The sequence below is a fragment of the Ischnura elegans genome, chromosome 6 (assembly GCF_921293095.1).
Source record: "Ischnura elegans chromosome 6, ioIscEleg1.1, whole genome shotgun sequence".
Taxonomy (NCBI): Eukaryota; Metazoa; Arthropoda; class Insecta; order Odonata; family Coenagrionidae; genus Ischnura; species Ischnura elegans.
This window is the reverse complement of record NC_060251.1, coordinates 47,424,795-47,451,175: the sequence shown is the minus strand read 5'-3', so window position 1 is coordinate 47,451,175 and position 26,381 is coordinate 47,424,795. Positions and strand designations below refer to the sequence as shown.

The following is a 26,381-nucleotide window of genomic DNA, read 5'->3' as shown; positions in this document are numbered from 1 at the left end:
TAAGTTATGCGGATAGTAAAGACGTCTCAAAGATATTCCAATACCTAAAGAAACTATGAAAGGTCATGTAAATGCTACCGTGTTACATACTTCCCAAATAGAAAACCTTTGTTGAAGAAGGGAAGTAAATATTATTTGGGTTTGAGGCTAATGCATCTTTCTTTTAAAATACATTTATGCTTTGTTTCTTAATGGAAATTCAGGCACCAAAGCACTGAAAACAAGAAAATTTCAATTGACATGTTCAAGAATAAATGAAGATTCCTGAATATCTATTAGTATCTTTAAGAAGGAGAAAAAACTCTGAAGCTGAAATTTTCGTAAAAGTTATTAGAAAGATGCGTGTTAAATCAGCTATCACCGGAAAAATGGCAATTGAAGTCAACGGTTCAGTCGACACAGGGAAGTATAATAATGTTGTGACTGCCGATCACATCAACACCATTGTGATAGAGATAGATGCACAACAAAATATCAAGATGGATTTAAAAAATGTTTTATAGTTAAGCTGGCACGATGAACTGATTTGGCTTAAAAATATCGGAAAGTTGGTAGGAAATTTAACTTTCATTAAATGAAATTGATAATACGGACACTTTTGAATTAATTATCTTTCAGTTTAATATGAAGCATTAAATATCTAAGATGTAAGCCTGTGTTATGCTCAGGCACATGTGAGGTACGGATATATTTATACTTTTTTGAAAATGAAGGAAAATAGACTTTTACTTAACAAAAAGCTAGTATTCGGAAATAAAGTTAAGGAACTGAGCACTGTAACTATGCCCAGCATTTACCTCGATGTCTCAAGTCTTTTTCCCCAGCAAAATTCGGTATCATCAAAATTATATTATAAAACCGTCGAAAAAGTTTACCTATATGCTTTAAATATCTAGCCTCATAGTCTACGAGCTGTAAATTAGAATTAACAAAAAAATATCATTCTTAAAACCATTGAGTGATTTAAATACGCTCAAAAGAGATTACAACCAAAAGAAGCCATTAGAATAAGAAAACCACACCATTTAGATAACTGAGGGGCTCTTAATATTCTAAGATGATTGATAGAGCTCTTTGAATTTTATGAAAGCAAATTTCCACGAAATCATTATTTCTTGTGGTATTAATTTGACATTATGTTACAAACAACATTCTAAATCGTGAATAATTGCACGTGGTGCCAAAAATGCTAAAAATCTTCAGAAGCAAAATGAATCGCGAAAAATTGAATTCGCAAAAATCATAGAGCCTAACTCCCTGATTTAAGACTCATATGCTGTATAAAGGCTCAAATTGTTTCAAGCATAACGCTCGTTTAACGAGAAAAGACCACAATTAATCAAGCCACTGGGACTGGGTTTCATGCAGTAATTTATATAAAATTTGTTAACGGAAATATTTTAACGAGATATACACACCATAATCTTCCTCGTAGACAATGGCCACTTTGGTCCAGTTGAGGAAAGCCATTAGATCTTGAAAGGCATGATTCATATGCTCCTGTGACGGATGCAAATTGATGGAGAACTCCTTGAAGGATGGCTCGAAGTCAACGCGGGCTTCCAAATGGGGAATATCCAAGGCCTCACAGATGGACTGTATATGAGCTCCAAGCAGAGGATCCGACGGACCAAATATACCTTGCACTCCGAACTCCAGCTGTTTACAGGCTGAAAACCACAAGAAAACGTGAAACAATTTCTTGTCCTTCAATACAATAAAGAGATGAGAAATTACAGGTTATAAATAATAAATGTTTACAAACAACAAAATCGTCTGCATTAACTGAAAGTTTTTAATTTTAATTTTGCTTTATTATCTCTGGATCTATCTAAGGTAACAGCTCACGGCTCTGCAAGTAAATTTCATCTTTCTTATAAATTTTTTCCTCCCATTTTAAGCAGAAAAAAGAAGCAGAGATTAACAGAAGAAGTTTGTAATTGAGTTTTGGGAAGAACAATGTCACTAATTGTTTTTCTCAATAGCAAGTACTACTTAAGCATATTTAAATCACAAATCTACTCTCTCTACAAATCATAGTAGCCAACACGACTGCCAGGTATTTTACTAGTCTCCAAGCAGAATTTAATATTGATTAAACATGAGAAAGAATACTTCGTACGATTGTCAAAAAAAGCCACAGGGTATAGTATATGTATAGAAGGTATTGGAATTTCACAAGAATTGAAATTAACTCTTAATAATTTCATTGCATCAACAATTTTGCATTAATTTAAATCAATTATGTATATGCAATATGTATTGATTTTAATCCTTCTTTCATTTCTTAAAAATACTTTCATTGATCACTGTCTCCACCATGGCGTAGCCACTCTCACCATCTTTGGGGAAAAACGCAATAAACACTTTAACAGAGTGGATGAAAAATTGAATGAATAAATAATATTGATATAAAAATGCAATTGATGAGGGCATTAAATCGCCGAGGGTTAGAAATATCAATTTAATTTTCTTCAGGGTTTGACTCAAAATAACACAAAAAAGTGAATATGGTATTATAAAATTTAAATAAAAAATAAAATACTAAATTATCATAAAATATAAAAATTTAATGCGCAAGTGTAAAACTTAATGTAATTATTTGTATTGAAATTGCGAAATATTTTTTTGACTTAAAGAGTCATTCAATTCCTAAACTTAGGTACGTAAAATATACGAAAATGCAGACGAATAATTCTTGTTTGATGTGGGTACAAACCTTAATGAAATTTGTTATTATTTGCGGTATGAATAAAAATGGCCACAAAATATGAGAATTTTATGGCAGCATTTATTTGACATTATGATTAGTATTTATGCGGATTAGTAGAAAATGACTTTGCGACTCATCAAGCTAAAATCAAATTCATTAAAGAACCGAAAGGGTGATAAGTGTTAATGAGACGGAAATTATATTAAAATTGTGAAAAAAATCACTCATAAAGCCTGAGAGGGAAATAAGCTATTGCCAAATTATCGTTAGTAATAATGTTCACCAAGCCGTAGAGGAACAATATATAATGAATCCGCATAATGATTGTGCACAAACGAAATTGCAGTTGCGCACCCAAAAGCTTTATATCGGATGGAACAACCAACTGCTTGTTGGGAGAAATGATGCCACAATGCAAAAATTATAGTCATTTCAATTTAAAAATATATCGTTGGGTTAAAGCCACAAATTATTTCGTACCAATCAGCATTCCACATGAAGCTCATCGTGCAATGCATGCAAGAATATTCTATTCACATATAATGTATCCTGCATGTTATGCAATACATACGAAGGATGAGTTATGCGGAGGACTAATAACTTAGGATATATTAAGGTAAATGTAGTGCGGTGCTAGCCGAACGCTGGAAAGCAAACATTCTTCCAACGACATGTTAATCACTTGCAGCCACCCTTATTACCCTTAAAATCTTAGGGCAAACAGAGTCAAGTTTTGAGGTGGAAATTACGTTAAAAAAAGAGAATTTTCTTATAAAGCCTTACAAGGCATTTTAATTGCCAAATAAGTGTAAATAAATATTTTTATCTAGCCCTATATATATATTATATTTTACTTGATATACCATCACCACATCGAAAAATAAAATGAAGATGTATTTTCAAATCTTCAAGCCCCTTTCCTTTCAAATCTTTCATTACAATCCTCTTTAATGAGCGCATGTATCCCAGTAAAATCATAAAAAAATAATTAAAACATTCAAATTACCCTCCACTTCAGCTTGAATCGTAATCTGAAAGCCGGAGGCAATTGTAATGATAGCCAATTAATTACTCGTAGTGTTTAAAAATACCATCATTAAGTTGAAGCAATGTCTTTTCTCGCAAACCCAAATTAATTCACGTTAATGCTAACTTTATTACTCGATACGGTTCACCCTTCAGTGATAGATTACGTAGTCACCTCTAAAAACTTAGCTGCCGAGGAAAGCTTAGAGTAACTCCAATCTCAAGTTATGTTTCTTTGATAAATCCAGAACAGCAGGTAAATCCTTGAACTTCTGCCGAATTACTAAAATAGACGGAAAGCAAAGCAAGGTAGAATGGAAGAAAGGTGTGGTTGGGTAGCGGGAGGAACTTCAGTTACCCCCGCAATACTTTTTCTTTACCACTTAAACCGCACTTGATTCCTGCCGTCACCTCCCGAGTCCTTGAAACCGCATTTCGAAAGACAACAAGACGTCAACCTATAAGACGACATACTTCGCTTCCAGACCGCTTCTGTCCTCTCCAACAAACACTCAGATAACTCGTTTTACTCGTGTTCGACCTCGTTCCCTCGAATATTTTTATGCATATATCGGATGAGTAGCACATGGCTGCGCCTGGAGTGTGTGTGCTTGTGTGCTAAACTAAACGGGATGTTGCATTCAAAGTTGTAAGTGGGTGGGGGTGATAGCTATGTCAGGGGCAGGAGGAGGAACATAGAGGAAGATAAGTAATGGTGTCTTATATAGAAGTTTATTTTTTTAAAATAGTTGATATACCTATGTGTTCATTCAAAACAGGTATCACATAGGTAAAAAAGTTGATGTTATCTCGCTAATTAGCCATTTAAGAGCTGCGTTAATTAGAAATTTTACTACTTAATGAAGAAAGCTGACTTTTTACTAAAACATCATCGATCATCCTCCATGTTACCTCATGAATCTTTGCTGCAGCTAAAGATGGGCTCCATTTAATATTAGATACCACAGAAGTAATTATTGAAAGTTTCCGCCGAACACAATGATAATACCGAGGTTCCCTGATGCTAATGTTTTTTTAGCAGGTTAAAATTTTTGCCTGTGGATATTTTGTGCAAAAAAATGAAGGAAGCCAAATGTGCTGCTAGCTTTCGATAAATTTACCAATGTAACTTCTAAAGTTTGGTAAGAAGCCACTACCGTTATTTGAACGCAAGTCATTTTCTTAATAAAAAAAATGATTTGCGCAAGTGAGTATATCGTAGTATACCAATCACGGTAGGAATGGCTTACATAGAATTTAATGGGTAGATTATGTATCGCACTGCTTGGTGTAAAATATAGTAAAATATTCTTAAAACAAAAGAAAAGCGAATCGATTTTATTTTTTTTAAATAATTCATGAACCTGATATACAATTTTTTTTTACTTTTTCAGTTTTAAGGATTGATTAGATAATGATTTATTGATGATGATAAAGATATTTTTAGGGTAAAAAATAATAGTTTCTATTTCCCATATCTACACGTCTCGCATATCTTGTGTATTCGATCGTTAAAGTGAACACATTCATGGACGGAGGGATGGTGCCGTGCAAAAAATGATGGATAAGAAGTTCACCCGACGTCGGGGTCACTAAGTGGAGTTGACCCCCGGACACATAAGGGAGGAAGACGGGCTTTTGACAGTTAATTAGGCAACCCCTTCACGTACGCTGTGTTTCGGTTCCGGGCAGTTGTGCTTGGGCGTCCGATGTTCGGGGCGGCGTTGGAAGCAAGTTGCGGGGCGTGGGCGGGGTCCGTTGGCGCGGGACGCCATCGAGCGTGTACGGCCTGAGTGGATTAGGGACAGGATATGAGGCTGGGGGACTTTGGGGGAAGAGTTTGGGAGAAATCGGAAGTTGGCCACCGGGAGTAGGAAAGCGGCGAATCCGCGAACCGTCGCGTGGATCCATTATTAAACAACATTAAATTGGAGGAAAACATACGACCATAGCATCCTTCGCTCACAATTCGAAATTTCAATCCATTAAAAGAATTCGATGGATGTAAGGAAAGATGAGTTAATTCAAATAAATCTTGAGCCAATCTCTTCAAGGGTGGATCCAGGATTTTTTCTTGAGGGCACAAGGATCCGACAGGCAAACGGACTTCTAATATCTGAGATTGAAAACAACATAAAGCAATTAATGTAGGAAATATTCTCTTTATTTTAATGTGAAATTTATTAATATGAAATTAAAAACAAAAAGAACGTGATGCTAACCGTATTAAAATCTTGTATATTTTTTTAAGCGTTTGGGAGAGAGAAATAAAAAATTGCTTCAGTGCCCCTCCCATAAATCCGCCAATGAATTTCATTTTAGTTAAAAAAACAACAACGTGACAGTTGACGCCCACTTTTTCTGCATATAATATTAGCGACCACAGCTTTGACTTATACACATGAAAAGATCATACGAAATATTAGAAAAATAAATATTGCTAAAAATATCGCGCAATATTGATCAATAATTAATGCACCGCATGACAATAAAATTGAATTTATGAATCAACGGTGTTTGCACCGATTTTCACTGTACTGCTTAAAACTTTCAAAGCCACCCATTCATAGCATTTAATGGAAGTAATAACTTTGGAAGTAAAAACTTTGGTAGTAAAAACTTTGGTAAAAATTGTTCATCTGGAATTCCTGCCAAGTGGGCGTATTTATACATTCACAGCTTCCATCATTCTTCTTCTGCAGCTTATTTTCCGTTGGAGGTCGCCGTTTCTAGCTATTCGCTTATAGTCACTCGATCCTATGCATCCCTTTAAGTCAAACCCCTTTCTCTCAAATTATTAATCTTCACCTTCTCTTAGGTCTTCCCCTCGCTATTCTTCAAAGCTTCACTGTTTAACATTTTAATAATGAACTATGAATATAATTAGTTTTAATTTTTTTATACCATGAGTGAAACGAAGAACGGTCTGGATATCAATAACTCGCCGCGTTCCATATGTATTTACACAAGGTGAAAGCAAGTGATGCCAAATATCCGTGATATATTGATCAATAATAAAAAATAATAAAAACAATTGCATTATTTTGAAATTATGAACTAACGAAAGTTTTCACCATTAAGACTCCAGTGATTGGCATCGCTAAGAACCTTGAGAGCCACCCAAACGCAGAGCGGAACGTCGCCTGTCTGGCTGGGAAGGTTGGAAGTGTTTAGGGAAATTTCCGTGAACATGAGCGTTGCTGGGCGGTCAGGGTTTATTGGGGGTGAGAATTGCCGGCTGAGGTCAGCCACCGAAGTGGACAGGGCACACGTCCCGCTTGGGTCGGTGGGACGAGGCGGTTAATTGGCGAACCAGGCACCAATCTTGGTCAAGAAACTACGGACAGAATTACGAGTATGGGTGAGGCGCAGGATTACTCATTTTGCCACTTCATCCCGAAGAGAAGTATTATGCTAGGAAAATAATGCAAATCCAAATTGATATTACATACGGAGGTGATTTTTACCAAAAACTCTCCTGGTAAAGCATTAAAATACCGAAATGTCGTTAGCTTTACTAGCGAATGATTTTGATAAAATCTTCTGTTAAAGGCTGTATAAAGCCTTAAAAAGCCTTACCCGGTGCCAAACTCAAGAAGATTAAAAAGGTATACCGTTGAGAACAAGTAATTATCCTCTGATTTTGGTGAACGAAAATGATCTTTTTGGGAAACAATATATACTTCGACGCATTAGAATGGTAATTTTTTGTCGACTAGTATTCGATTACTTTGCTTAATACAGACCCTCAGACGTCGTAAATATACTCAAAAGGCACGCAGAAATCAAAATTTGCATTTGTCCCTATTTATGCCCAGATAATATCGTGTATGTTGGCTGTGGAGATACAGACAATACAAGTTAGATACGTGATACAACAATAATTTTCAGACATATTCTTGTACCCTCGAATTTCAGTACCAGTTATGGCGGAATTAAGTTACCTCTCTATCACTTTGACTTATGTTGACAAAAAGTGACCATTACTTACACGATATCGACAGAAGGAAACATTTTCATGGGGTTAATAAAGGTAGGGAGAGAAGCAATTGCAAATATGTGCCCTAGGTTGCATATAACATCCAATAATTAAGGCGAGGGATGGGCAGAGTGCAGTGGCCACTACAAGATTAAAAATCGATATTATTCGATTTGCGAGAGTCGATATCACGTATTCTTCTTATATGAAGATTTTAAATCAACAATATTGGTCATTCTCTCAGAAGATGACAATCGCTTTGGTAAAATATTATCTTTCCAATACCGAAATGAGGAGGAAATATTTTCTTGGACTTTACAATACGCTGTGTGAGAAAGTAGAAAGAGCATAGGACATCATAAATACAATTAAAGGATGAGCTTTGAGCAACACGTCGAGCGGGATTTGGCATTAGCCGAAGAACCAACCAGCGTCAATCATCAAGCGGAAGATGGTGGAGGGATTAAGAGTGCTTATATCTCCGATGCTAATAAGGGAATAGTGACATGATTTAAGTCCCCGGAGCCATTGATTTCCTAAAGCTGGGAGATTAATGCTAGGAAAGGGAGAATGCGCTGGGGATTTGATTGCAGGAAAGTGTGATCGACGAGATTTCGACGAGATCGACGACAGTGTGATCGACGAGATGAAGGAGTGCAGGGAGGTTCGGCGAGAGGCTAAAAAAGATTAGGTCTCAGTGTGTGCCGCAATATTTTATGATGTGTATAGCAGTTAAGGAAGACTAAGTTTGGAATTTTGACAATTCCTTTAAAAATATTATATTAAATTTTTACAAATATATTCGACGATCCCTTACTGTTTCACGCGCATGAGTACTTTTCGATTCAATTCGTGGCATGATAAGTTATATAGTCATAATAGTACACCAAGATCCTTATTTTTTGGGTTTACCCGTGTCACAAATTAAAATTTTACTAACAATTAAACAAAAAAACAATTAAAACAAAATAATAACAATTTTAATTTGTGAAACGGGTAAACCCAAAAAAATAAGGATCTGAATACCATGGACCGTGAAAGTTTTAACCAATTGATAGTACACTAACAATAAGTTTGCATAAATGTTTCATAAAATATTTTTTTTTATTCAAACGAAAAATTAGATACCATCAAAAAATAATCCATCTCAAAGTCGCAAGGTATTTCAAGAATCAGGATTTCGTTGGCCAACATCGTTTACGAATATTTTTATTATAATAACGTCCAGTGAATGAGTAGCCATGTGGCAATGCGATTTTCAATTATTAGCATTTGAATTCTCTTCCATAGTATTTTATATTCACCTGACGGAATTAATTGATGGAAAATGTTTGGGTTTCGCACGATCTCACAAAAAGAGATCGAACCAAATGATTTTACTTATCAATTTTGAAGAGCATTCAAAATTTAAGACCGCACTCATGATTTCCCACGCGAAGAAAACCATGAATGAGGGAAATTTTTACTTTCTCCTAGCACACAGACAGCACCTTGATTTAAATAAAAAAAATTTGGGATAACTGAACATAAATAATTAAGCATAATCTTAATGCATTATGGAGCAATTATTTATTAAAAATTAGGTGATTATGCATTTGAGTTCCTCTCTAGAGTAATTTTGTTAAATTAATGGGTTTATTTATCACATTTATTACAGCGAAGCAAGTGTATCAGATGACTTTCAAATGATTTAGGACGGCTAAAACTGAGAGCAACGTATTAATCTAGGAACGTAAAAGCCCTCATAAATCTCCTCTCACGTTACAGCAAAGCTAACGAGGAAAAAATATTCACAACAAGAATTTAATAATTAAGGTTCGGCTATAAAGGCAGCATAAAAATTAAAAATAAAAACAACATATATCTTCATATATAAAATGTACCTTTGCGTGATTTCAATGTAGGTGGTCCATAAATGCAACACTATTTTGTGCGTTGCATGACTTGAGTCACATTTTGTTAGTTTATATGATACGTAGAATTTCAATGCGCAAGGCACTATATATTCAACGCTCAATATAGAAACAGTTTTTAGTGAGCGTTTTTGCAGCGTTCCTGCTTATCGCTTGTCTATGAGAAGTATAATTAATGTGAGGATTATTAGAGGGCTACGAGAGTATTGAACTGAGGGGAATTTTAGTTTTCCCAGGTGTATAGTTCGAAGGAAAATATTTTGAGTTTTCCACCTGGCGTGGTATTGGGCGATTGCTCCCAAAGTTTCATATGCTGAGTTTGCCATTGTCTTCAGAGGTGGAGTCTTTACGGTATTTCTGAAAAAAATACATAAGAAAATTTAAGGACGACTTCAATATCGATCCATGAGAATCGCATTACCACATGACTATTCTTTTGCTGGAGATACTACGGATGAAAGTATCATAAAAATATTCGTAAACGATGTTGGCCAACAAAATTCTGATTCTTGAAATAAAAATAGCGTGATGGAAAACTCTGCTGTTGAAACGTAGGGAGCATTTATCCAATACCACACCCGGTGGGAAACCCGAGAAATATTTCTTCAATATTGCACTATGTTGACGAGGATTTATGTACATGCATTTGTCGTCCAATTACAATGTACAAATAAAAATATTTTTATTGGAATACCATATGCAAAGGAAGTCAGATTGAATCAGCTTGTACACGAGAAATAAAAAGTAAGCACCACCATGCTGAATTACCATTTTTTACACGTCTCCAAATCTGTTGGCATGTAGGGTAGTGAGGGGCAAGAGTCCTTTTCCGAAATATTTCTCTAAATTCCGGAATGATGACAGTTGAAGTCAATCAGTTTCATTTACGTGGCTGAATATATCAGAGGGGTGTTTCCAGTGGAAGACAACGAACGATAGAACGTTAGTTTTTCTCATTTTTCATTTTTACGTGACTTTTATTTAAATTATAGAACCATGTATTTCTTGTCTGTGCTTTGGGCATTTATTTAAATACTATGTTTGTCTATCAATCCATTAAATGCATCCTTTGTATTGTGAAATTCATGCAGTTAGCAGGTTTGCAACTCACCATGTGGTTGTGCTAAGGCGTATTAGGTGTAGCAAGTGGCGTTGAGACAAGAGTCCTGGGGCAAGTGCCTGCATGAGAACATGCTGACTCCTGCCCCACTATATACCATTGCTTTATGTATCATCTGATAGTATCAGTATCAAAAATAAAATGTACTTTGGTGACAAATATATTGAATTGCATTGGACTATTGCGAGTGGTACAATGAACTGACCAAGAGATTTAACCGATCGAAATCGATTCTATTACAAGTATGACCTTCGGGGTCAAAATTTAAATGGTATCTCTTGTTAATTAAAGATGATATTATTGATAGCTTCAGTATTTCAGTTCCTTCAAGAGTTTTAACGTAAATGGTTACTTTTGTTAGAGACAGTCATAAAATTTAAGTACTTTCGTGCTTTAAGATGCGGAAAATGTGGAAAATTAGAAGTAGAAGACTTTGGAATTAGAAAAGAAAGATGAGGGTAGAGTGAACCTCAGAAAAGGCGAATTGGAAGAAGAGGAAAAGATACGACGAAGTGCTTGAAATGGTGAGTAAGGAGAAGAAGCTTCTAGATGAGAAATGGTGGAGATGCAAGGTTTGGCAGTGAACGGAGAGGATATGTTAAAAACAGTGTTAGAGGGAAGAATGTGTAGCAAGCAAGGGAGGGAAAGGAGGAACATGGGATTTATAGATAAGTTGAAGGAAATAGACCTCATTGTGAATTGAAGAGAGAAATCCAAGTTGGAAGCGTAGTAAATCTACAAAAAGGCTCCATCTAAACCTTTATAAATTGTTTAAATTGTTTAATTAATTTATTAAGTTAATAAGAATATGTTCAAAAATAAACTTATATTTTTTTTCCTTTTCTTGACCTTGTTTGATATACGATATAATATTTCCTGGAGTTTAGGTCAATTTTAAATACAAGTTTCAGCCAACATTTCGATTTATTTTTAAATCATCATCAGGGCTATGTAAGAAAAAAATATGAACAGTATAAAATGCAAAGATTAAAACGATATGCAATATTTATACAAAAAAAAGGTACAATCGGGTTTTTTATACAATAATACAATTTAATTTTTTAATTAATACAATATATTTTTTAAAATTGTATTATTGTATAAAAAAACCCGATTTTACCTTTTTTATGGATAAATATTGTATATCGTTTTAATCTTTGTATTTTATATTGTTCATATTTATTTCTTACATAGCCCTGATGATGATTTAAAAATAAATCGAAACGTTGGCTGAAACTTGTTCTAAAATTTACCTAAACTCCAGGAAATATTATATCGTAAACTTTTAAATCAAAACGAAATGGTTGCCTTAGCAACAGGTTAATATCCTACAAAGCAGCACTGTCGGAAAATATGAATACATAAATTTGGTAATGTATATATTACATATGTGTTTGTGATACTGGGTGTATCGATACTATCGATTGTTAATTGTCGGTATAGTTTGGTTGGTAACCAAAATAAATAAGTTGGTGTTCTCGAAGGTTGACTGTTTCTCTTTTCCGCTTCTGTCACGTCGATGAACGCAAAGTCACGCAGTCTATATAAAAAATCATTCAACAAGCACCAAAAGCGGAAATGAGGAATGAAGGATTGGGAACCGCTTCTTGAGATGTTAAAAATAGTGTTAGAGGGAAGGTTATTGAACAGACAAGGAAGGGCGAAGAAGAGAATGGGGTTTTTAGATAGGTTGAAGGTAAACAGTCCTCATTGCTGATCGAAGAAGGAAGTACAAATTACGACCCCAGAAAATCTACAAAAGACTCCAGTTAAACATATATTAGGCGTTGAAATATTTTTTATTAAATAATTTAGCTTGTAAAAAATTATAATCAAGTAGGCCATATTGTGAATGGAAGAGGAAAGTATAACATGGGAGGGAAGATAACAAAAAAATGCTCCATGAACACCTATATTAAGCGTTAAAATACTTTTCATTTAATAATAAAGTTAATATAACATTTTATGAATTAAATTTAGAAATTGACTACCACATCGTTTCTTTGAAACTGGAAAATATCCCGAAATGTAGCGCCATTAATTTAATAACAAAAATTATGTAAATTATATTCAGCAATTAACTTCCAGATCAAAACAAAATCGTTGCCCTAGCAACCAGCAAATATCCTGCGAAGTAGCACCAGAAGCAGATATGAGGAATGGATTGCGGGGGAAGCGCTTCTTTACTGCGGATCACTCTACCAACGCTTCCTTTTCCAAAAAGTCCCTTTTGCGAGCCCGAAGCATTGAACGCGTGCGCGAGACGGCGAGGATTTTGAATTAACATGGAAGAGGGGGGAGGATGGCGAGAGATGTACGGCGAAGGGACTCATTCATCCCGCCTTTGAGGAGCAGGGGCTCCAAAGACGCCGAGAGACGACGGTGGTTGCTGAGCGCCATTTCCGAGTTTTCGGGGTGATTAAAGGAGGGATAGGCTGATAGGGATGAGAGCGTGGCTGCGTGCGGCGAATTGGTGAGATATATCCGGTGATGAGAGGGCGCGGGGAGGGAATACGCGAAAGGGTGCCGGTAGAGTCTGGTAGAAATCAGGCTCGGGGTAGTGATGGAAAAATATCGGTCAAAGTCTATTATTTAAAAAATCGATTTATGATCGAAATGAAAAGATCGACTTTTCAACAAAAAATATCAAAATTTTGCACCGAAAAATCGATTTGTCGAAAAAAAGCTCGGTTATTAAAAAAATGCTTTGTACAGCAAAATGTATGTTATGTAATGGAAATGAAAAGCTCGACTTTAAAAAAAAATACCAAATTTGAACCGAAAAATTGATTGTTAAAAAAATCGACGGTTATATGAACAAAATTGTGTATTTATTGTATTATCAAAACGAAGAGCTTGACTTCTCACACAATTTGAACTTTAAACCGAAGAATAGATTAAGGAAAAATCGATGGATAGATTAACAAATAACATGTATATTATAATATCGTATGGACAAGCTTGAGTATTAAACAAAATTGGAAATTTGAACCAAAAGACCTAATAATCGAACTAACATTTTTACTTTTGAGATACAGGCAATTTTCAGCAAAAGATCTATTCAATGTACTCAGATTATTTTAAGATGATACATAAGTAAAAAAACCGAGAAATTCCTGGCGAAAAAAAAAACACGACTAATCGAGAGCGACTGCTAAGTCATTCTGCTATAATCCTACAAATAGGGTGGTTTCCTATGATTTTTTTATTGCCTTAATTGAAAGATTATTGCTCCTGGAGTACGCTTTTCACACTTTTAGGTTTTTAAATGACGATATCTATTTTTCGCGATTAAATGGCAAGTGAAAATTTTCAAGTGCGCGAAAACGCGACGGCTAAGTATGAATGCCAGGAAAAGCCCGTGTGACGTCATTCTAGTTCCCGCTGCCGCAAAGTGAGGTTACCTTGGGCCGAGGTCATGTGCGCCGCTAGGCGCAGGCTGCTAGCTGTTAGCAGAGTACCCTGCTAGCAGGTAGCGCTTGGCTTAATTATGGATTATTAATAGCTTATCAAACGGAGGAAACTTTCCGACCATAGCCAGTTTTAATAGGTGATTATTAAGACATGTTTCCCTGAGCTCTGTGCCTCATGCATGCATTGGTAATCTCAGACTATGTAAAACTCCTATCTACTCGTATAGAAACTAGGTCCCTGTGACGTCACGTGGAGTGGAATCGTATGGGCGCCCATTTGGCTTTTTTCAAATACGGTTAAAAATAACCATTACCATTCGCCTAAACTGGGATTTCTAAAACCAAATAATGTGTATATTATGAATACACTAATGGTGGATAACGAATCGCTATCATTGCTTTCGTTTTCTTTGATGAAGGAAACTACCCTATTATGTCCATGGGCTACCATAGAAAATTAAAAAAACTAAATCTCTTAAATAAAAACTAAACTGGAATGTTATTTTATGAACCCTTTTACTAATTTTAGTTAAAAATTATCAAATAAAAAAATTATATTCCCCGAATATAATGTCCGCAAATTAGGATTCGTCATGTCCTTGGACAGTCCCACATGGATTTTCAAAGCGGTGTATATTGTGTTAACAACTTTTACTAAATAACTTATAATAAAATATATCATGGAGAAACTTAAAGCAACATAAGAAATCCGTAATAGTCGCTTGGGGTTCCTTTTATTTCCTAATTTCAATTATAAAATAAAAAGAAAACATTTGTCCTACCCAAGAGAGCAATATCAGTGGACACACAGGAAAAAGGGGGAATTATTCATATGAGATGGTGGCAGCCCTCAACAAGCAGTGTGTAGAGAAGGAGATTGTCTGCTTCATTGTTTATTTGAGTTTATACTTGGTTTAGTGAATGTTTTAACGCTGGAGGTAAAAATTTAGTTCAGTTTTTTTTTTTAAAGATCCATGAGTCAGATCATGAATCATGTCCGTGGACAATTACAAATAATTGAGAGTAAAATCTTTTACTAATTACAATTTAAATGTCTTTTACAGTAGGAAAGTGCCCTAACTTATTGTCAGTCCTTACTATAACTTAATTTAGAGGAATCGTCGAAAAGAAAATTTAGAGGAAAACGAAAGCGGACATCATGTCCGTGGACAACATGTCCGGGGACATCATTTGCGTGAACTTGCAGTCCATCGACATGACAGATGGTAACGGACATGGTGATATACGATGACTGGTTACAGAATGTCCAATGACAAATGAAACATGCTTTTTCTCGAGAGTAAACGCATCTTCCTCTTCTGCTGTGTCCGTGGACATATATACATGTCCGTAGACAGCATGAAAGTAAACATTAAAAAGAACAAAGTAAAACGTACTGACGATCCTAGCCCATTGCGTTATTAGATTTTATGATTGACAAGCTTTAATTACACAATATTAGTTCTTACAAAAATTATTTTTTTTTTAATTTTGCCCTTAGAAAACGTACGTTTTTTGGAGATCGACCCTGTTGTACTAGAGTCATGGACAACATGAAAACGTACGTTAAACCCTTTCTATGATTAAAAATGTTTAAGATATTCAAGGCCTATTACTGCAGCTCAATATGCCATGATGAATATTAAAACAATAAATTTCATCACCATTCTAGTTTTCGATGACAGGGACAAAATAATGAACAAACGAAGGGCATTTCAGATGAACTGAGGAAATTTTGGTAATAAGGGTGTGAGGATGAAAATACGAAGTAAATATAAGTTTAAAAAATATTGTCGCTCTGCCCCAAACCCTTAAGGAGTAAGACTCCAATGAAAGACTCGTACATAGGATTAAATATGGAAGATAGGGTGGAAAAAGGCGAGAAATAGCTAGATAAATGGCTAATAGGCTTTCTATATGGTTCAAGACTGAAAATTAGGGTTCCTTTGGAGAAGATAAATTAGCAGGTACATAAATTGATGCCAATAAACAGTTCCATACACTAGGGAGTAGATAAGAGAGGAAGAAGTAGGTCTCTCGGTCACTCCAGTGGATCCCATCGGAAGACACATGGGCTCATTAATGAAGCTTGATGAAAAGAGTTGAACTGGTGATGGTTGGCTAGATATATGGGAAAATGTCTTTATTTAATAGAACAAGTGTAAGCATTTACTGTTCCTTTCGCGTGGGTAAACTAACACATTCATTAGCTGAAGAGGCTAAAATGGATTAACGGCGTATGAACGGTGAGCTGGTGAGATTTTGGTGCTAAAGGACTACCGATATGGACAAGAAACATAATCGAGGGCCAAATAAATCTAGCAGGAATGTCACTCCAGCATAAAACCCCGTCGAAGCCTAGTGGAGGACACTGCCTGCGATAGTTTCTTCAAGAAAATCAAATAAGAAAAGAGGATAGCTTGAACGATGATTTAGAGACTATGTGTAATAGATGAATATTGAGGTTGCCACTTCTCTGAGAATCAATTTACGAGCATTAATTAGCGTTATGGAAAATAGGACAAATGCGTCAACAGGGTTAGAACGTAGGGTAGGATAAAAAAAGGTCAGATCGTAGTGGTATGGAGGAGGACTAAGAGAGTGTGAGAGGGAAGACACGTTAGAAAATATATAGAACTCTAAATGAAGCGTAGTGAGACGCTATCGGAAGAAATAGACCTTTGTGTCGTGAATAAAATTATCAGAGAATTATGATTCCCATCGGCGTGGATTCATGACCACAATGGTAGTTTAAGACAAACAGTTGAGTTGTGCCAAAAATAGGTTAATGAGAGACCTGATCAAATGTCTCGAAGTTACCTTAGTGGATAAATTTTCGACTAAACATATAAAGAACTAGTAAAGTGGCAAAAAATAGTGCGATATTAGGTTAAACGCCTATGGATTAAAAATAAATTTCAACAAATTTGGCAAGTCCCTAGTTAAAAAAAAATTAACCAATACTCCTTTTAAAAGAAAAAAAAACATCCATATAAAAATGGCTATGAAAACCTTAATATTTAGCAAGAGAATAGTGGAATCTGGAGATTGAGGCATAAGGACTCCATGATAAGTTAGAAATATCATTAGAAATAAATTTAAATAATTACCGTTTAAAAAAAACTGCAAATTCCGATGCCTTTTTCTTTTTTGCGAGATGAATGTGGAATTTTAAAAATGAATATATACTACGGGGTAATTGATAAGGGCAAAGAAAATATGTGGAAGGCATAAGTAATAACAAAGCCAATAGACAAAGCAAAATAAACTAGCTCAAGAGAACAGTAAGTGGGATAGAGCAAAACCTTGTCGAAATAAATTAGCTGAAGTAGCCGAAGGAGTGGGATTGGAATGGAGAACCCTTCTGGAAGACAGCATGAGGAATTGGTAGAGCGGGGACACTAGAATCTTTCCCTGTACGACATTAACTAAGAAATCGGAAGAAGCAGGAGCCTAATTCAAAGCCCGTACTGAATCGGAGTAGGTACCAGGGTTAACCACTTTGGCTAATCTGAGCCAAGAGCATGCATTGAGAAGGGCGGAAGCCCAAGGATAGCTTCTCCTTCGTGTGCACGGAGCCACATCCAATCCAGCTCCACCTCCAGACCCGTACCCCGTTCTCATGACGACCCACGATCCTTACTCGCATTATTCACCCGTAGGGGAATTCTGTCTGCCTCCTACCGGACCGGTTTGATCGCCGATGCCTATGCGCCGGCCTGCGAGTGTACACATAGTTCCGTAAGGTTTTCCGTGTAAATATAAACAAGGGCAAATTTCGGCTTCCGTGCATGTGACCAAGGTTGAGTAAAAAAAATCCTTATTACGTGATTCCCTGCTCTAACCCAGACTTCAGCTTCAAATCAGCTTACGCCTCAATCGTTAGTTGATTAGAAATTGTAACCGATATTTAGGGGCATGAATGTGTTAAGAATATTGTAAGAGCAATATCCATGAGAAGGGTTTTAATATAGAAAACTGAATCGATATAAATGTCTTGTGTGTCTTCGGTTTTTTTGAATTTTTTATTATTCACTATTTTTCGCATTAGTTTGATTTTCAAAGAACGCATGGGCTCAATATGAGAATTCATTATCTCGGCGGATTGTTTGGACGTTTTTAAAAACGATTTATGTCGATTAAAAGCTCAATATGAGCACGAATAATGCGGCAAAATGCTATGATATGTTACGTGTCATTGTGTTATCGTAATACGTAACTTCGGTGACACCTTAGGATGATGTTTAGTAGTGAAAAAACGTTGCTCTTCCGTTAGGTTGGAACAACGGGCTACTTTTTACAGACGTAAAACACAAAAATTTCAAAGAAGTAATTTGTTGAGTACTCCTATCCTTTGAGGCATGGTATCGATATAGTTAATTACAGTTATATTTCTGAGTTGATTCATTCATTTGCTTATTGATATGTTTAATTTTCATTTTTGTACTGGAAGAGGCAAAGAAGTTTTTTTCTCATTAATGATTATATGATAACGTTGTTACCCTTTTGTATTTGGCTAACAATTCCAATGAAAACTTCCCTTGTTTGTTTCCTAATTGCTTAATCATAGTGTTTTTATATGTTTAAGCACACATCGTTCAGATTATATCAATCACGACACCAAGACAAGGGATTCGTATATATCAGGCATATGTTAGGTTTTTCGCACGAAGAAGATGAAAACGGGAAAGTAATTAATCTTTAAATGCAGTTAATATATACCATCTTACTAGAAGGTGAACCATCTGACGTTAACGTTCAAACGTATTCCCTCGTGGGCCAGATAGATGGTCTAGCTTGCAAGGCATCAGGGTAATGAATGCATCCATCTGTGAACAGAACGGGATGAAGTGCATTTGGAACTATTCCAGTTTGGCAATAAACCAAAAGTAGGTTTTGCTATTCTTAGTTAACGTACGATCCACGCTGTTTACCTAGCTCTTGTTACTTGGAATAAGTTTTGATGGAATTTGATAAGCCATCCGAATCCACGTACTTAGCAAAAAATAACCGACTTCGTCACATGTGTGATTGAGTAGTAACGGAAGTAAGGTGAAAAAAAATTTCAAGGCAGCAATTATATAGCAACATCTCAAAATTTTCCTTAAAAACTTGCTAATGCCGTCATCACATTCACGAAAGACAATATTGAGACGCCCCAAGTTTGCATCTCTATCGTTCTGAAAAATTCAGCTCAGAACATTTCCTTATGAATGTGGATACTCATGCCCTAGGGAATGAATACGCAATGCCCATAAAAAACATTACTTCTAACTGTTCCGCTATCGACATAATCATCTCTACACAGCCTCTTCAACCTTTTGTGAATGTTTCCTACGGTCTCATTCTTACAACAGGGGAACTAACATGCTGCGAGTTACTTTTGACGGACATAAAGTGTATCCGCCATCTTATAGAACTGCTGCTACCACATTATGATCGCTTTTGCGTTCAATTAAATTTCAATATAAGCGGGAAGGATAATCCTATGAACTCTATAAATTGCAAATGCCTAGAGTAAAAATTGTGGTGTCATTGGAAATTTGTGTAAATTAGTTTTGGAGTACTCCTCGCACATAAAAATTGCGGTGAATTAATTAATCTTCAGTTCGTCACCTCCGTGTCAAGCTTCCGATTGCTGTAGCTAATCGCCTCGGTAACTAGGGAAAATTATAGCTCTCTCCCAATCCGAGGAATGCTGCAGAACGGTTATGATATCACTTAAGTTTCCATATCATTTGTGCAAACAATGATAAGAAATGTTATTTATTGCCTTGAATAAAATTAATTTCCTAAATATTAGACATGAAAAGTTATATGTTATCGCAGAAAATAAAGTTTTTTTCGTAAAAATATACACTTTCGAAAGTTGAATTGTCTACGACTATCAGTCCATTATATACAAAGTACTATTCTCTTTGTGAATAGCATAAAACGAACGAAAGATATCTCAAGCACAATGAGCACAAGTTTCATCAGTGCACATTACGCTATTCAGCGTTTTTCTGTATGCTGCAAAGTACATAAACAAAATATTTGTATTGCTATAGCTCAGTAGCCACGGAGTTACGACCCCTTGTTTATTGAAAAAAATTCTTAATTTTCTCCGGTACCACCTCCTGCAGATTTATATTGAAACACGCTGTGAATTATTAAAATAATTTGAATTTTTTTTAAGGTCTATCAAGTTTTATAAAATAGCTTCATGTGCGTAGCGCATATACCCTGCTGAATAGTTGTAACTGTCCACCCCTACCCTGTTTGCTATTAACTACGAGACTATTTCGGACTTATGGAGTTATTACAGTCAAGAGTCACATATCTGAGAAGCAGCAACGATCTCCATAGGTCAGAGAGCAAGATAATGATTATTTAATTCTCCAACGAACACTTATGATGGAGCATCGCATCGATCCCGTGATATTTGAAGGGCAAACTGGTGGGTCGAGATCTCCATAGGAGTTCGGGAAGGTCGAGAGGGATGGTGGGAGCATTCATTCCTCCTTGCGTTCGATTCGCATAAGATAAACACGCCCCGGACCCAGTGCGCCGTAATTCATGGCGCAAACTTCTCCTTTGCAAGTGGGCGAGGGAGCGCCCAAGAGGGTCTAATCCCTCCAGGATCACCGCTTGAACTGGAGCGACGGCCGGCCATTAAACGCTCTGATACTTGCGTTGATATCATGCAGCCAATTGTTTCCCCATAGTCGGTTCCAGACATGATTTCTCTTTAACAGGAAGCATCTCTTCCGCTCGAAGCGTCTTTATTTTTGGCATATTACATTCATACAACTTAAGCTGCCAATGAAACACAAAAGTAAACTCCACACTCAACATATAAAGGTATAAATGCAAACTGAAAATTCACTCCGCAATTAATTTGATATACTAAGGATAAAATTATTAAGATTAAAGTATTTAAGTAACTGAAATAAGCTGAAAATTTAATTTTTAAGAACCATTTTAGCAATTTCGATCATGATAATTCACTTAATGTAGAAAAAAACAGTATGCCGGAGATTCTACCATCTGAAAATTTAATTTGTAAAAATATTTTATGCAATGCCCACATGTCTTTCATATTTAATTTCAACATCCCCAGAAAGAGCCTTGTTGGAAATTTTGGACAATAATCCAGTTAACAAGTTTACAGCTAATCATACTCCAGATTGATAATACTACAGCTATGTAGGTCGGACTCACTCGACAGGCAAAAACTTTCCCCGTTGCCTTCAAAATTTAAAATTCTTCCTTGCTTGTAATTAATTCAGAAGAATAACTTCGGTGCCAAAATATCAGCCGATCGGACAAAAAAATGTAGAGATGCGTCAAATCAATGGCAGGAATATGAATGTTGATGATGGTGCTTGTAAATATTTTCTACTGTCAACACTATTTTCAAAGTCATAATAGAAAATGAATTCAATAGCTAATGATAAATAATGCTCATCGTGATAAAGTCAGGAATATGAAATATTGAACGCCATATATAATATTCCTTTTGCGTCACATTCAAGAAAACCAATAAGTAAGAGCTCCCAAATACGTGAAAATGCGAAAATATATTGAGAAAATCGCAGCAGATTCAAAATAAACATACGCTTCGAAGAGTGAGTTCTAGAATACGAAACTAATATGATACAAGACAACTTAATTTAATATGAATGTCTTCTGAAAGAGCTACAACTTGTTTACTAAACGAATTGGTTTGGATATTCGTCGTTTTAGTGTATAAATCAGCGATCTTTTCGATTTACAAATTAACACGAAAACCTGGACAAAGATAAAACAACAAAATAATTAATCCTTAAGAGCAGGCATCAAAGTTGTAATTTCAGTAGGCAGTCATTACACTAAAATTCCCTTTTTACGAGCAAACAGCACCCATTAAATTCCTTTTGGTGTATTAGTAAACTGTTTTGTTAAAATAAAGTACCCTCCGCTTACTTTTCAGAAATTCCTATCACTGAAATTAACGGCCAATTATTCCCACGCCAATAAACATGGAAATAAGTAAACTGTAGTCAATGAACGCTATTTTGTGGGATTCAAGATAATTTTTATTGAAATGGAAATCATTTGGAGCGGATATAACCGGCGGTTAAATCGGCATATAATTTCGAAGGGATGACTTATGATCTCACAGACGCTCCAACAACCTTTCACCTCCTGAGCTATTATTACGTCTCCCTGCTCTTAATTGCCATTTCTGAAATGATAGAGACTAAGAGTTTCATTAAATTGGATTTACTCGAAATTATACAGGGATCAGTACCATTGAAATGCTATTAAATTTTAAATGAAATTTAATGGCTCCGACATCGTTACATAGTGGTTTATTACGAAGGGAATTACTTCATTATCATCTTTCTTGCGTAAAACATTTTCATTCATTCATCCCCAATTTATAGGCCTTTACTTATGAGCCATCATGGAGCTGTTTGCTAATTTTAGCTGATCTAGCCTAGGATAATTAACGAATTTTATACGTAATATATGTATCATGTGCTGAAATATTGTGTAGATACCATGCAGCACAAAATTAACTACTTAAACATTCAATTCCGCAATTCCAACACCAATACTAGCAGTAAATAAATAATCCGAAATCCTCGCTCAATAACGAACACAACATTTATTTTACCTGCTCAGTAAGAGGCTTTAAAAGAGGATAACTAAATACAAAATAGTTGAACGGGTGATCGACTCTACCTTAATCATCTTCAGGTGTGCATTAAAAACACCGTTTTAAAAGAATAAAGACACACAAGTATCTGGCTCATTATCGATCCTGGTTTATCACAAAAGGAATTTTGGGCTCGAAGAAGATAGCATCTTTTACACGAAAAAACTTAAATTAATTTACAATGATTATGTAAGTAAGGACATAATAAAAATCAGTATTGTGGATCGGCATAGGCTTAAAAAAAAACTAAAATTTTAGACAGCGTTTCAGTTTATGCTTAGATTTTTTTACATTATTTATGTTTCGGTCTTCGTCAGGATTTGAAATGAGGATGAGAGTATAATTTTTAAGCTCATAAAATAAATTAAAAGCCTTGAAAACCACATTTTTAACCATAACCACAATTTAGACTTCGAAAATAACAAAATTATAGAAAGTAAAAAATAACTTTAAAAAGATTGATTGAAGGAATAGCAAATTTTGCCAAACCCAGTCGTATTAATATGCCAGACAAAAAATAAAGCGAAAACAATTATTTTTTCCTTATTAAGAATTGATAGGCAACCATTAATTGCAATGGCTTGTTTACCAACAATATACATTGCAAAAAGGTATGTTAAAATTATTGTATCTTCTTTTTTTAATTCACAGCATAGTTTGTTTCTTTTTCGATTAAATTGGTGTAAAAAAATAATCCGTTATTTTGATAATGTGCCAAAATTACATACTCATTTACTTTTCTAGCCCTGTAGAAGGCTCAAAAATAGACCAAAAAATTGGGAAAAATTGCATTTCAATTTTTTGAAGACCCACATTCCAATATACTTCGTTAATTAGAGTAATCATCGTTTAGTTCAGTTGGTGGAAAATTTTTGTAACACTATACAAAAAGCCGTAGTAATTTTCCGAGACAGCTCTTATTAATGACGGTCGGTAAACGTTGAAACACGTCGAGCGAATAAACAACTATGGAAAATTACTACGACTGTTTTCATATTTATCAATTTTTTATTACATAAAAGAAGGTAAAAACTCATTTTACAATGTCGACAAGGAATAACTAATCACCATTCCAAAGCCAAACCATATTCATGGAAGACTTTATTGCTTAATTTTCTCCTTAATTAGTTTCATAATATAGATGTCAATATAAAAGCTATTAGGATTATGGAACAAAAATTTCCACCGGAATATGAAGGGTCTAACATGGGTTATTTTAGATATGAAGCAATAAGAGATGCAGGATCAATCATGTAGAAATCCGCATGGCATTTTGAACGAAGCGCTAACATATTGCACGTTAAAATAATTAATTCCTGGAAAACAGTTAGTTTGGCTAAAACGTACAGTAACCCATGAGCTGTCAGAGCATTAGAACTTCAACGTTAAAATTGAGAGCAACAAGTGATGTTATTGGCGAATGGTCATAACCCATTGCTATTTTATTTCCGGAATTTGATTACTCTTTTATTTATAACGGTTGACCGGATTTTTTTAGCTCAAAATTTCTACTCCTGATAGTGAAATCGAAATCCTGGGAAAAAAAAGACCACCAATGCCATTACATAGAGGAAAAGTTTAATACTGCTTGAATCGAAGAGCAATTTTAATATTCAAACTAAATACACCACGAGTAAATGCCTATTATTTCTACTTTAATAATATAGATGCCGTCATTTAAGGAACTGATGCGATACTTCCGCAATAATTGTATTTTTATAGAATTTATATTACAAATTAGCATTACATGCAGTCAATATTTGGGTTTCCCATAGTGAATTTGCTTTAGTTTATTGCAAATTAATGCCCCTCGAATTTCACAGGAACGAGAGAACAGAATAAAATTATTTAATACCTTGATAATCATGTATACATCGTAAAAAATATTTTTAAGTGTTGCCAGCCTTTTCTATAGTCTATTTTTGTTATAGACATGATGTTATTATTTCAGTTTTCCACAATGGATGTACAGCTTTAAATTTTTGTTATTTAATTGTCATCACACTACACAAGAATGACATGAAAAAACAAAATTGTACAGTACCTTGATACTCATATATGCTTTGCAAAAAAGGATCTGTAAGAGTCGCCAGCCTTTTCTTTTTTCAACATTCTCCAATTTCATTCCCTCCTACTGTTTCTTTTACCAGACTGCTAACATGGGCATGATTCATATTCAAGAGAGAGCCAGAAATTTTGGCTCCAAAACGTGATAATCACGCCTCAAACCCAGACGAGAACTAATTTTTTCCTCCATGCTGCCTCGCCGACCGAACTCGCTCCGTGGTAGCTGGGATATATCCTACTACGTGCGATTCCTTCCGTCTCAATAATGGGCACGACCAAGTAATACCGTTAATCAACCCGCGGTCCCCTATTCATCTCGCACGATACCTACCTACCCCTCCTCTACCTACCCCACGCACTTAAAAACTCAACCCCGCTCATCCCCTTACTCCCCTGGCCTTTAGACAGCATCCAACCCGTTATCCATTACGGCCACTTCGATGACCACCAGAACTATGCATCACCGCTGGACCGGATCCGGGGGAAGAGTGAAAAAAAGAAGAATTTCCACGAATGAGGGCGAGAAAGGGAAGCGATGGAAAACAAAAGATCTCTTTCCGGGCCGGGGAAAGCACCTAGGGGAACGAGAGCCAAATTTCGCCATCGATGGGAATTCTGTCGATGATGATGATGATTTCAAACGTGTGGGTGTGCTAACTTCTCCACGATTGGTTGGCTATGAGATTTACTTTTATGTTTAGATTTCGATATTTCAGTATAACTATTGGAGAGAGTGGTTGCGTTTTGGATAGAGTGCTTGGCTGTTTATCTCAGGGTCTCAGGTTCAAGTTCCAGATATATTGCCGGCTTTGGTAGTGGTGGGGTAAATTCCTCGACTTCGAGTCCCGCCTGATTAGATTGCCCCCACCCAGGGCATGGTTGCTGGTGATTTTACTTCGTTGTTGATTGTTGTAAAATTTCCTATTGTAAAGACATCTGTGTTGTTTACAGGGCGATGAAAATAATTACCAAAAATCGTAATCGGAATTTATGTCGTGGTTGCAGGGCTCCATTTTCATGGAAAGATGAAAGGATGATAATCCTAGAGTACGTTAGCGTTAACTACATGGCTTAGGCATATATTTTTTATTGAAACTAAAAGTCACAAAGTCTCATCATTGCTATTTTTCAAATTACAAGCCAAATCCTCATCTAACCGTGGAAAATAAATGATGTCTTTCCGGGCTGGGGAAAGCACCTAGTGGAACGAGAGGAAAGAGATTTAGCCATCTATGCGAATTCTGTCGACGATAAACCCAAGCGTGTCTGTAAGTGTTAAATTCTCCATGATACGTTGGTTATATGATTTACTTTTATTTTACATTTTCGACATTGTTATCAAACCATCGGGGAGAGTGGTCGTATTAGTGGATAGAGTGCTTGTCTGTTGGTATACTGGTCTCAAATTCATCACCCAATTGAATAAAAAACCTTAAAAAATTCATATGAATGAGTTTAATAAGG

General features: G+C 35.6%; 1 protein-coding gene across 4 annotated transcripts in view; it reads right to left on the bottom strand.

Moving 5' to 3' along the window:
* The window catches only part of LOC124160610 (glutamate receptor ionotropic, kainate 2), a 1,073,818-nt gene that overhangs the window by 200,825 nt on the left and 846,612 nt on the right, over positions 1 to 26,381 (bottom strand). For all 4 annotated transcript variants that reach the window (XM_046536503.1, XM_046536502.1, XM_046536505.1 and 1 more), the window contains exon 3: positions 1,419 to 1,670. In XM_046536503.1, coding sequence (XP_046392459.1) covers positions 1,419 to 1,670 — 252 coding nt within the window. The remainder of the gene's footprint in view (positions 1 to 1,418; positions 1,671 to 26,381) is intronic.